At 42.7% G+C, this 13,915-nt stretch overlaps 1 protein-coding gene across 1 annotated transcript in view; it reads right to left on the bottom strand.

The window, feature by feature from the left end:
• Positions 1-13,537, bottom strand: part of CASTOR2 (cytosolic arginine sensor for mTORC1 subunit 2) — a 124,171-nt gene extending 110,634 nt beyond the window's left edge. The window contains exon 1 of the mRNA XM_058817846.1: positions 13,209-13,537. Coding sequence (XP_058673829.1) covers positions 13,209-13,321 — 113 coding nt within the window. The 5' untranslated portion in view covers positions 13,322-13,537. The remainder of the gene's footprint in view (positions 1-13,208) is intronic.
• Positions 13,538-13,915: the final 378 nt, after the last annotated feature.

Below are 13,915 nucleotides of genomic sequence, written 5' to 3'. Positions count from 1 at the left end.
ATTAACCAGTTCATAGCCACACTACTCCAACTGTGAGTCTGTACTATAAACATAAACAAAATGAGGTGGCTTCAAAGTGTAGGGGGTCTGATGTTTGTTTATTTTTTTCTCTCCTGAACTTGGACACACTCAACAAGTTAACAGCAACTTCCAAAACACTGGAGATGGAAACTGTTGAATCAGGGACAGGAATTTCATCAACTGCTTTGCTATGATGCTCCAAGTACACCCTAAGTTATCCAGCCAAGAGAGGCTGCACCTAAAAACAGATCCTATCTTTATGATAGATTTCATGTAGTGTGGCCATCCACTCATCTCTAAGAAAAGCACATGGTTATGGCAATAGGAAATCTCAAAAAGAGATAAACAGCAGTAACTTGCCATGGAAGGCTATAAAAAAATGGATTAACAGCCAATTATGTACCAGTTTTAAGCCTCAATGCTTCTGTAAACATAGAAGAAAATTAATTTCAAACGTCTCCTCATGGACATCTTGGACACAAATTTTACACTAAGCATGTAACTTATACATGCACATATTATTTAGCATTTCTGGCTTTGTTCTTTTTTTTTTTTTTTTTCCTGCTACCAATAGTTATGTTGTTATCACCTTTATAATGAGATAGCCATTCAAAATACACTGCTTCACAAGATCCTGAAAAGCCAATAGGCAACTGTATTGTTTCAGGACTACTTCATATTTAAATCATTGCCTAAAATTACAATTCAAACACCATGTGAATGAACAAAGCCATTCAAACGGGTACAGGACACATAAATTTACATTTACATTAATCATTCTGGCCTGATTTCACATTCCTGTGCAAACAAGAAGTATTTCTGGCCTGTCACAGCATAAGAGCTACCAGGGGATAGCTCAGTGATTCCATGCAAACCTTTGCCTTATAAACTTACCCTTCCTCAGCCATGAGGCTTTTCCTACAAACAAACTGGGATGAAACCTTAGGAGTCCCTGGAATACAGCACTGGGCTGGGTAATGTGATAAGGCATAAAGCCAACAGCATGATTGTATGTACAGGAATAGTAAGAACCACTCAGAAAAGCTTGGAGTAACTTGATGGCAATAGGAAGAGTACAGAGAAAACACTTCCCTACAGTGAGGCTCCATCACATGGCCACTCTGACAGTGGAATTTCAGAAATTGCATAATAACCAAAGCACCACATTTACTGCAGGGCATGCAGCACACAATGCTGCACTTAAAGTCAAACTGAGTCACATCTGGAGTTCATGGCATTCTAATACTTTCCCTTACTTAGCTCAAGGACACAAATGAAACTTCTGCGTAGAGGGCTTGGGTAGCAGTAGCTTCATTACCCTTGTGCATCTATCCAACATCATTACAAATTGTAATTAAGTTGTCTGCACCAGCACAGAAGTGAGTACATGCCCTTTCCCAAGGCAAGCTTTGCTCTACCCAAGCTATGGAATTTTTTGGCATCTAGTTTGTTTCAGCTAGTTTTTCTCAGTTTAAAGGCAATAAACAGTTTCACCTGAAATGTTCACAAAGCACCAATGAACTACTACAGCAAACAGCCTCATTCATACCAACAGTTCTCTCCATAACCAAGAGGCTGCACAGTTTCACTTTTAAGTTTAAGAAACAAAACACTTGGTCATGCTGAGATGAGACATTAAATCACACATTATAATGCTGTGTCAAAGTAATGCCAAATGGAGCAAAGCATTACCATGTGAATAAGGTCAACAACATGTTAAGAGAGCAGAGAGCAAAGCTCCATGCATGGCTTTAAGCACAAGATCCCAATGGACAAAATCCTGAGCAAGCTGCTTGAGCAGCCTCTGCCTTGAGCTGGGGGCTGGGCTACCTGATCTTCAGAGATCCTGCTTGACCTCACCCATTCTGTGAGGATTTGCTGTTTTCTATGTTTGTGACAATGTACCAGGCTTGGACTGAAAACTGCACAAAAAGCTTGAGGCTCCACTGCTGTATTAACCCTGAGTCCCACATGAGGCTCCCAGGCAGTCATGAGCCATGGCATTTATTACCTCCCTTCATTTTTCTCCCCATTAAACCTAAAGCCTGCTCTGGTCAAACCAAATTCTTGCTTACTATTCTGTGTTTAGCCAGCATCAAACTGGTGTAACAAAGTAGTTTCTGGCAGTCATCAAAATATTGTTACACCGTATGTCAGGTGTACTGACAAGAAAACAATCACTGAGAAACAAAATCTGTGTTAAAAATGATGCTGTGTTCCTTAGGATTCCAGTTGTTTTGCACATCTGTACCTTGTCTGCAATGCAGCTACTTAATCCATTTTATTTTCCATAATGAAGCATTGATTTTGTTTGCAAAAAAATTGCTATAACCATTCTACATTGCTGGCATTTTACCTGAAGAAAAATCTCTTAACAAACATAATCTATGTCAATTTGTGACCACTTAATTTGTGAGATGGAACCATTGCAAAGCACACAGTCCCACCACTCACAGCAGAAAACCATCCCCAAACCACACTCACCTGCAGGAAGCTCAAGAGAGGCTGAGCCACAAGTGTGTGGTTGGTTTCACACCTCGCTGGCTCAGCAGATGCAAACAAAATACACACAACAAAACTCTGCCTGGTTTACAAAAATGCCAAATGGGTAATAACATGCAACTCACAGCACATCATCTCAGTATGTCATAAATTGCCTGCAATTTGCAGTGAAAGTGAAACACCACCCTTCTGCAACCATGTAGTTTGATGAAAAAAATTAAGAGCACAATTTTATTTTAACATTAGCTCATCTGATATAAAGATACCTGAAATCAAAAAAATTTTTGCAGAGACAATATTATCTTAGGTGTGAGATAATTTAAACAACATTTCTCAAAATATGTTTGCTGCTCCAAACTCCAAAGCAAATTTAAACACATTGGCTGAGGAGAAGTCACTGACAAAGCCACTGTAACCAGTCCACTTATCCAACACACCAGATTTTGACAGCATATTATCTTCCATAAGATGGGTGAATATTTTCCTAATTTCAATTACTCAGTTTAGTTCAAAATGATCACTAGTTAATTCCAGGTTGGGAAACAAATTAGGAACTGAAAAGGCAAGTAAATTTGGTTTTCTTCTTCCAGCCTGCAAATAAGAAGTAGGTGTGGAAGGCTGAGCCCTCCCAGCTCCAATGTCTTGCCAAGCACAGTCTCAAGTCACCTCTGGCTTCATTTGTTTAGTACAGGTCATGTTACACTGCTTAGTTATAAACACAAAATAAGCTGAGATTTTTTTTCCTAAATACTTAGCACATTTAATGCTGTGTTGTAGTTTAAAAAGAGCAAATGAAAATGTTTGCTTTCCATGTTACAAACTCCAATTCCCACCCAAAAGCAGCTTGAAAAAGATCACAACTGAAAGACTAATCATGATAAGTCATCTATCATTTTCAAAAAAGCACAAAAATAAAGACTAAGTAAATCTATGTAAATGTATACAGTTGCTTAGATGCATGCAGAGTATATCCTTCTCAATATTAAGAGCTACCTTTTTTTATTCCTGCCAAGAATACATTTATTTGCAAGTGAGTGCCTTAGAGGTTATCAAGGGAAAAGAGTCAATCTTTCTTTAGGAAAAGAAATAAAAACTACAAATGTTAAGCAAGATTAATATGGGCCATTTCAGTCAAGGTCTCAGACTTATCAACTTCCACCAACTCACCCTGTAAAAACATGCATGGCATAAAAAAGGGCTGAATACTGATCTTTAATCACAGAACTAGGATAAATATTCAGATACTGCTAAAACCAGTGCATATCATTACCCGGATTCTCTTCGTGTAACATTCTTAAAAAGTCTGAACAGAAAAAGTCAGGGAGAGTCACACATACATTTTTAACTGTTCCACCCATGTTGAAACTTGTAAATTTTCTCCTCTCAGGTTCAGAAATTCTCCCAGTATCAACTTTTAAAATTCATCTATTTGAGTACTTTGCACAAGACTTAAAGGCTGCATTTTACTGCTAAACAGGCCCACCTTATGCCATCTCTAGTATCCTCTATAATAGGAACGCTAAAACTTCACAGGAAAAGATGAACTTCTCCTTTACAGCTACATCTCAGCCAAACATACATTCACACTCCTGAGAGGGTTTAGTTCCTACTTTATAAACAATTTGTATTGAAAAAATTTGGGTCAAGGACAGCTTACCATCAACAACAGCCTACATCTCTCTACAATTACTGGCCATAAGCAGCATAAGTATCTAAAAAAACATTTATTCCATCACATTACCAAACAATAACCAGACAACAAAATTGCAAAAAAATCACTTTGCCTACCCAGGCATTCCCACAAAAGCATACCTCAGAGGTCCCCAAAGGATGAGTGGATGATTTTCTGCCACCAAGCAAACTTGCCACTCTCCTCTTCCACATGCCAACTCTGTGCTAACAGCAGCTCTGGTATCTGCTGGCAGATCTGGTATCTCTGGTATTACTGCTGGGAGCTTCCTAAAGTAGGCTGCAGATCAGAAGTAGGCTTTTTATTTTAATCTCCAGTAAGCCACACTTAACAGACCAAAGTAAGGTTGTTCTGGTTGGTGAGAAAGTTTTGGTGCTCACTGCATTTCTTTAGATGTGAAAATAAAACATTAATAACCAGTACATAATGTTTATTATATATCAGACCACAAAAATGAGATCAGATTCTCTGTTTCAATGGTGAGCACAGTAAAACTTTGTGTAGTACATCTGGGACTAACAAGGGCTTCTATAGTAATGGAACTGGCTTAATAAGTCTTCATTTCTTTTGTGTCATAATAGAACATTTTTGCCTGTTGTTTTCTTTCTTAACAAATGTATCTCATCTACACAAAACTCAGATGAGTTGAAGGTGGGGAGGAGAGATCTTTTTACTTTGAAATGCTAACAGCAGCTCAGAGGCTTTACTCTGCTGATTCTGAACTGTAATGAATGGAAATATTTCCTCACATTCCTGTTGGATAATTCTTCCTTTACCAGCAGATCAGAGCTGGAGTTTACTCTTGAGTTGGCAGTAAACAAAGGAACAAATCCATACTGTTTCTGGTGAGAAAAGAAATTGGAGCCTTTATCCAAATATATTAAAACTCTAACATGCAGGATGACTAAGAAGATATGTGTTGGATAAATGAGCTGGTGTGCTAAACAGATTTAAAAAAAAAATCAGTGGAAAGACATGTTTATAGAGAATGACCAAGGCATTGTCAAAGAATTCAGCTATCAAATAGAGATAAGTTATTTATTATAATTTAAGTTATAATTCAGTAGAGGGGTAGACTGTGGATTCAAACTGTTGTGTTAATGAACAATTCAGCTGTTACTTCTGGATGACAAATGTACAGTATTCATACTTTCCAATAACAGACCTGCACTGGCTCTACTGCTGAAGCACACCAGCAGCAGCTTGCAGGAAGAGCATCTAACTGATAAAAGCCACATTTTAATTTAAATACTGACATTCACCTCAAAGTAATAAAAAAAACATTCATCTGAGGGGATCTTTAATGAGTTACATGGCAAAAGAGGAATTTTTTTTCATCTTTTCTGTTTCTCAGCTCGATATGAGCAGGAACCATTGATGTTTGTTTTTTTTACATAACTGATGTTGTACCTTATCCACAGATGATGCATCTCATCTATGTGACAGCTTTCCCAATGAACTGAAACATGGGAAATAAGGACAAACAACTATCCCACTACAAATTACAGGCAAATATCTATTTATTTTAAAAGTACAATATCTAAATCAACATTTCTCCAGCACACAGTGCTGCCCAGCGTTACACTCTGGGTTTGATCTAGTACTTCCATTCCACCTTTTGAATCTCATTTAGTTTCTAAGCACTCCTGTCAGTTTCTGACTTGGCATCAGCCTCAGCCTGATGGGACCACATGGTAGGTTGAGGACTGACTGCATGACAGAACTGCCAGGCAAAGAAAGAGAAAATCAGGCAGTGCCCCACTGGTAAACCATGAGCCAGAAGCAGAAAATAAAGGGAAAAAATAACATTTGTAGATAAGCAGTAAGAGACCATCAGGAAGGAATCCTGCTCCTTCCAAGGTTTAACATGTCCAAACACTGCAGAATGCTCTCACAGCCCAGCAGCCTTGAACACAAACTGATGACATCCACAATTAACCATCTTAATATATTTTCTTAGCCCAAACAAGCAAATTCTGTTCTCTCCACCTACTCAGTTAGCTGATTCTCACTAGCTCTACTCATCCTGAACATCCACCAGCAGGTTGAGCACCATAAATGCCCATGGTGACACAAACAGGGCAGCAGAGTGCTCTGGGGAAGGGCGGGCAGGCAGCTTTAGCCACGAGGCTTCCCATCACTGCAGCCTCCCGTGGTGTCTGGACATCAGCACTCACTCCTTCTGTAACAGATGGTCACCAAATCACACTGAAAAAGAAGTCCCCACACCTCAGATATCACACACATATACACATACCCAGAAAATAAAATATTCAAGGCATTTGGGAGTTTTTGCCACAACAAAAGGAAACATGAGCAACATGTTTTAGATGAGTAGATATAATCTTATAACTGGCAAAAGCCTTTACTCAGTGGTTTTCCTGGGATGCACAGGATGGCAGGAACCATGAGGGACCAGAAAAAAAAAAGGTTTTAATGATAGGAGTAACTTGGCTTTGCCAGATAATCATGCAGTGTTGCAGGCCGATCTGTTTCTCATATAAGGGCATAAACAACATGTGTTTGTCTGAGTTCATACCAAAGGAAACAGACTGCTGATCTCAATGTCCTCAAATGATGCACAGATACATTTTAAGCACTTGTTTGTCCTATTATATTCTGAAGTTCAAAATAGACTTTTTATTACAGTATCTCCAATTTCAGGACACCTATGCAGTAAACAAGTGATCAGGGAATGAGAAACACTTATATTAATAGCAACAGCACACTGTTCATAAGTAGAGGTGTCAGTTATTACTAAGCAAAATGGACAGATTACCAGAAATACCACCGAAAACTTAAAGACAACAAACCTAGTTTTATTTTTTGCTCACAACCCAAAGAAAATCCAACTTATTCTGTACATTTTATCCTCATTTACTTCTTACTACATTTTTATTGGAATGAATAATTTTAATGACTTCTCCACACTAGGAATACTTTCTGCCTCCAAGCATCCCATTGTAGTGGGATCACTACATCCCATCCAGCTTCTCTGGGAATCATCCCATTCACGTGGACAGCCATCTGTGTGTAGTGCCAAACCTGTAAGCTTGCAAAATCTCTGTAATTCTGTGTCAAGTCACCAATATAAACTGGAGCATCTTGAAAAAGAACCCAGAGTGACAGATGCTTTTGGAATGGCTGCATTTAAACATTTCAGGTGACCAGGGTCTCATCCTTTACTCATGCAGAACTTCTTCCTTCTCTTCAGCATTGAGAAATCATGATCATCTCAAACCAAAGAGTATCAAAAAACCCTCAGAGATTTTAAAATTTGTGATGACCTACAATTGACACATGACCTACAATTAGGTCATTTAAACACCCAGCCCTGTGAGCAAACTAACTGCTCAACTTTATTCTATTTATAATTTAATAGCTTTACAATTTAAATAATACCTTTCTCCCTCAACCACTTCACTGCTTACCACCAAATCTTTAGATTAGGTACTGGACTAGACAGGAAACATAACTTGTTAGCACTGAGTCCAGATGTTCAGGAGTCTACTAAAGCATTACCCAGAAATCAGGCTAACTACATGACAGACTCAGTGCTTGCAAGAACCCAGACCCCACTTTATTTTCCTGGACTCTCCATATATTTTTATATACTCTCCAAAGACAAGGGTAGGCTCACCTTTCTACCATCTATTGCATGCACCGGTGCCTCAATGCACGCATTATTCCAAACTGTCCTCCGTGTAGATTTAACTCCTAAAAGGAATCACAGAATTTGCTGAATTGGAAGGGACCCACAAGGGTCACTGAGTCCAACTCCTGGCCCAGCACAGCCCCATCCCTAAGAGTCACACCATGTGCCTGAGCGTTGGCCTGTGATGGTGTTCACAGGGGTCCCAGGATGAGGGAAGAAATGAGGATCTGACTCCATGTTTCAGAAGGTTTGATATATTATTTTATGATATATATTATATTAAAACTATACTAAAAGAATAGAAGAAGGATTTCATCAGAAGGCTAGCTAAGAATAGAAAAAGAAAGAATGATAACAAAGGTTTGTGGCTTGGACAGAGTCTGAGCCAACTGACTGTGATTGGCCATTAATTACAAACAACCAACATGAGACCAATCCCAGATGCACCTGTTGCATTCCACAGCAGCAGATAATCATTGTTTACATTTTGTTCCTGAGGCCTCTCAGCTTCTCAGGAGGAAAAATCCTAAGGAAAGGATTTTCCATAAAAGATGTCTGTGACATAGGCCAAACACTCCTGGAGCTCTGCCAGCCTTGGTGCTGTGAGCACTGCCCTGGGCAGCCTGTTCAGTGCCCAGCCACCCAAACCCCACTATTTCATCAGTCCTAATCACCACAGTGCTCCTACTCCTGTCCCTTCCAGTCCTTGCTGCAGGAATCACAATACTCCTTTGTGTAACAACCTCAATATCACATTCTTCGACCCTGCAGGAGGAGGAGACCCAGTTCTATAACCACACCTTTTCTGATTCTCTGGTCATCCAGAAGTCTACATCTTAATCCTGCCAGGATTTGGAATCATCTCTCATGTCATAACTACACAGGGAAAAAAGAACCATTTGGCTACATAGGAATAGTATGAGCTATACTGTCCATCGGGTTCCTGGGCTTTATCCTCATATTCACAGCAGGAACAGATGCTGACACCCAAGCATACTTTACATCTACCACTATAATCACTGCCATTCCAACTGGTATCATCTTCTGGGGGAAGAACCTGTTTCTACCATCCAGCCTTAACCTCCCTGACACAGCTCCAGGCCATGCCTCAGGTGCCATCAGTGTCACACCAAGCAGAGATCAGTGTCTGGCCCTCCTGTTCCCCTCACCAGGGAGCTGCAGACTGCAGTGAGTCCCCTCAGGCTCCTCTTCTGCAGCTGCCCAGCCCCAGGGCCCTCAGCAGCTCCTCACACGGCTTCCCCTCATGGCCTCACTGTCCCCATGGCCTCCTTTACACTCTCTCTCACAGTTTGATTTCTTCTCACACTGTGCTGCCCAAACCTGCACACAGCACTCGAGGTGAGGCCCCCAGAGCAGAGCAGCACAATCCCCTCATGGCCTGGCTGGCCCTGCTGGCCCTGGAGCCCCAGGACAGGGATGGCCCTGCTGGCCGCAGGGCACTGCTGGCTCTGATCCCACTGGCACCAAGCAGGACCCCCAGGGCCCTCTGTGTGGTGCTGCTGTCCAACAGCTCCTTCCCAAGGCTGTACCCACACCCAGGGTGCCCTAAACCAGGTGCAGAACCCAGAACTTTTCCTTGCTGGGTGCTGTTATAAAGTATTTTGCAATTTAGGTGGGGGGGGAATCAAGCCAGGAATGTAGCAGAACAGTATTTGTATCAAGCCCTCCAGCAGGTTACTTGTGGCACCTCTCCCAGCAGCATGAGACAGTTTAACCAAGGAAGCAGAGACACTTAACTTTGGTGTGAGGGAAGCTGCTCATTTTGCAGCACACGGGGAGATGAAGGCAGGAGTCTTCAGATGAGCACAGCTCTCTGCCCCAGAGAACCAGCATTTACAAAGGCACATCCAAAAGCAAAACAATGCAATGGTGAAGCCACACACAGTTGTTATATTTACATGCATAAACACTGCCCAGCTTCTGAATAGGTGAGAATCCTTGGCACTAAGGAACATTCAAGCCAGACACAGAGACTCAATATGCTGAGCTGGAAGGGACTCACAAAGATTATCAAATCCAGCTCTGAGGTGAGTGGCTTGTATCAGGGCTGAAGCCCCAATCCTGGTGCTATCAGCACCATGCTCTAACCAACACCATCAATAAAACACCAGAATGGTGATGACAGCAATAGCAAAACATTAGACACATGCAAATCTTTAGTATGCCACTAAAAACGACACAGATCACTCCTCCACTGGGGTGCCTGGCAGAGCCTGCTGGAATCAGTGGGCCTGCACTGACAAAAGCAGAACACCAAGAGCACAGTCCTCAGTGTAACTGCTTAGCAGTTCCACTATTATTTATTCCTAAACGACCTCTCTTAATGCAACTTTGCATAAAATACCTCATGCCTAATTTGAAGTTATGATTAAGAGTATTTTCCTTTTAGCTCAGTCCAGCCCATTATTTCATTCACTGCTGGTCTCACCTCTTCACCATGTTAGCTGCTGTCTTGCTTCTGGCCATCAGAACAGCCTCAAAACTGCTGTTCTCTGTACCAGAAAATATTGCTATTGTAACAGAAGCTAAATTAAAACACTTGTGTCATGAACAAGGGCAAGAGTGTGAGAGTGTGGCAAAAGGCCAAATAAAAAGGGAGATTTGTTACTTTTCCTTCCCTAGGGGATTATGAAAAATGTTCAAGATTAAACAAATAACTGTTCCAGCCCTTTTCCCTGATGGATGACAACATGAAAGAGACCCTCCAAATGACTTCTCACAGGAGGCTGTGTAAAAACCCTGGTTTCTTGCATGACTAACATAAGAATACTGATGATGTCATTGTCACCCCTTTGGATCACATCTATTCTACAAATCATTACTTCTTACTGGCAGCCTTGCAGCACGAGTAAAACTGTTTAAAGTCTCACTGGGAAAGATGTAGGTGATGTAGTAACTGTTATCTTTGCTATCTCCTCAGAACAGATTAGCAGGGATGTGGACCACCTCCTTCTTTCACTCCCCTGAGGGGTTCTTTGCACATGGGCTGTGTGGGACAGGAGATTTGTCTTTCACCCTTATAAAAAGTTGTTGAATTTTGAGCATATTTACTTTTTTAAGGAGGAGGAGAGAGAAACTGTGGGGTCATAAATTTATAATGAGTTACATCTCCCAGAGACCCTCATCTTTCTTATACACATGGTGTTGATCAGAGAAGATCTGTGGGGCAGGGACCTTGTTTGCCACAGGGCATGCAGCAGCACTCAGGAGAAAGCGTTTCAGTGCTGTCAGCTGTCTCAAGAATGACACAAACAAGATTCCCCTGCATCTCTGCCGGCTGCAAAAATAACAAAATTAACAAAAGGGAAATAAAGAGAAGTTCCCCATGCCAACAAATCATTCCACAAACATCTGTTGTTCCTGGTCAGTGAGGTTCCATGGAAGGTAAGGAAAGATTGATACTCAAGGTGTGTATGTAAAAAGACAACACAGCAACCAGAGGCAATACAAAACTGTCAGGTGCTGCACCCCAAATGCTGGATAAGCCCCAAAGGGGTTATCTTACTGCCCTGACCCTTTCACAGCTCTCTAACATTGAAAACATGAACTGTAACGTGAAACAAAAAGACAACAGGGCCATCCCTGAAAGTTTAAAAAATAAAAATAAATAAAAATTTTAAAATCCCAAACAAACAGAAAAAGCCCCAAGAAACTCCAATCTATGCATTAAGAGTGACAGATTAAAGACTTCATTGTTGACAGTAAAACTGACATTTTAAGCATGGGAGAGGAAGCAACAAGACCTTCAAAAAATCAGCAGCAACTTTCAATTACAATGAAACAACACATAAAAATAGAAGCTTAAGATTGAGGACCCTTTAATGCCCCAAGGAATATTCAGGGACAGGAGTAAACAAGGTGCTGATATACTTTACACTGCAAACAATGTTAGTAGAAAGCCAAATGGGACAAGCCCCAAATCAGAGTGAAATTTCAAGGCATGAAGTTTGAGATAAAGGGCTGTAATCAAATTACACCACAAATGGGTCCATTCATCTGTAAGCATTTAAACAGAGAGCATTGAATTACAGTCTGAAATAAAACGAATTAATTTGCTTTCTATTTCTTAAATATCTATTCATTATTTTCCTACTGCCAAAGAAAATTTCCCACCTTAACACAAGAATGTAAGTGGGGAGAAAACTGAAATACTAATTATCAGCCAGGAAAAACAAGAAGAGTTTGAATTGTGTTATTTACATTCCCATTTCTTTTTCTGAATAGCGTGAAGTCAACAAACTAAGTGAAGACAGAAGAATCTGCAATTGCAATTCAAGTTGTTTTGTGCAAAAGGGCCTAGCACCTTACGTACATCCAACAAACGGGCCACAGTATTTTTTTATAAATAAAATAAAAAAATAATAATTCTTACAGTGCCTTCAGTGCCTTCCACTGTGATATTATTTTTCCTGAAAGCTATCACAATCCAAACGACTTACAGCACAATATTTAAGTGCAGGGCATGCATCCCCCAATTTGGCAGCGCTGGAAAAGCAGCTCCTTTTAAACAAACCCGCCTGTGGAGGAGCCGCTCTTTTTGTAAGCGCTGCGAGGAACAACAATCCTGGGGGAAAAAAAATAACAAAAAAAAAAAAAAAAACCAAAAAAACCTAAAAACCCCAATAAAAACAGAGAGTGAGAGAGGGGAAAAACCCCAGCACAGTCCTGCTGCTGCTGCTGCTCGGGCTGCTGTTGTTGCCTTTGTTGTCCGGCGGGCGCCCCGAGCCTGCGGCCGGCCCGGCCGGGCCCCCACCTGCTCCCATTCATCGGCCGGCCCGGCCGGGCAGCGGGCAGGAGCCCCGGGGCCGCCCCACAGCTGCCCGGGGACACCCTGAGCTCCAGCGCCGACCCTCAGCACCAGCTCCCCGTCCTGGGATGGGGGGTGTGCGTCGGGAACACGCAGGTGGTCTCATCACCCCCCCGCCCTCTCCCCACCAAAATCCCTGAGGGTTATTTACATTCCCCCTGACCCAGCAGCCTGAGTTACTGCAGGAGGGTGCCATCACCCACCCCAGCACCCTTGGCAGCAAGGAGGGTGACCCCCACCCCAACGCTGTCCCCCTCCTCCATCCCAGAACTCTGCTTTATTTTTTTTTCCCCAAGGAGGAGGGCAGCCATCAATCCCCTTTCCAACCCACCCCCTTACCTAGGGGGTTGCCCTGCTCACTCGCAAGGCAGTGCCCCCCACTCCAGCCCCTCGGAGGGAAGGAGGGTGCCCTGCCAGCACCCAGTCCTCTCGCAGCGAGGGGGATCGGCCCCCAGCACTGTCCCCCCGCAAGGGGGACACCCCCTCCCCGCTGCCCCATCCCCAGCACCTACCTCGTCTTAGAGGACAGGAAAGCAAGTTTGATTAATCCATAGGTAAACAACTGGATGCTCTCCTTGGCTATGCTGGCCACTCTGAGCCTGTGCTCTAGGATGTGCAGTTCCATCTTTTCCTCTTTCTCATTTGTAGTTCATCTATCCCTGGGGTTTATGTTGTGTTTTTGAATGGGGAGGGGGAGGGGGGGGCTGTTATTGTCGGTGCCTTCTTATTTTTTTTTCTTTTTTCCTTTTTCCCCTCCCCGCTTCCGTCTGTCCCTTCCCAGCTCCGAGGGCAGGAGAAGGGGATGAGGGAGCAGAGGGTGCAAAAGTTGGAGCGGCGGGGAGGCCGGCGGGGCGCGGAGCGGAGCAGCGGAGCCCGGAGTGCCGAGCAGCTGGTGCTCGCTGGAACAAACAACTTGCCACTCAAGCCCGGCCCGGCGCGCATGCGCCGCGCCCCGCGGCATGCCGGGACTTGGAGTCCGCGCCGCCGACGCCCCGCCCCTGAGGGCGCCCGCCCGGCCCCACACCCCACCCGCCCTCAGGGGCGGCTGCGACCGCTCATTTAAAAAAAAATAAATAAAGCATTAAAGCGAGAATCAACGCTGTTGTTTTGGTTTGTTTAATTTTCTTTGTACTTAGCTTGCTGGAAGATCTTTCACAAGCCAAAAACTAGCAGGAAGGAGAACTTTACAAGTTTCACTAACAGCAGGGAAATACTCAAA

This window comes from Ammospiza caudacuta, chromosome 20 (genome assembly GCF_027887145.1).
Source record: "Ammospiza caudacuta isolate bAmmCau1 chromosome 20, bAmmCau1.pri, whole genome shotgun sequence".
Classification (NCBI taxonomy): Eukaryota; Metazoa; Chordata; class Aves; order Passeriformes; family Passerellidae; genus Ammospiza; species Ammospiza caudacuta.
Note: the sequence above shows the minus strand (reverse complement) of the source record. Positions and strands in the feature narration are given on the sequence as shown.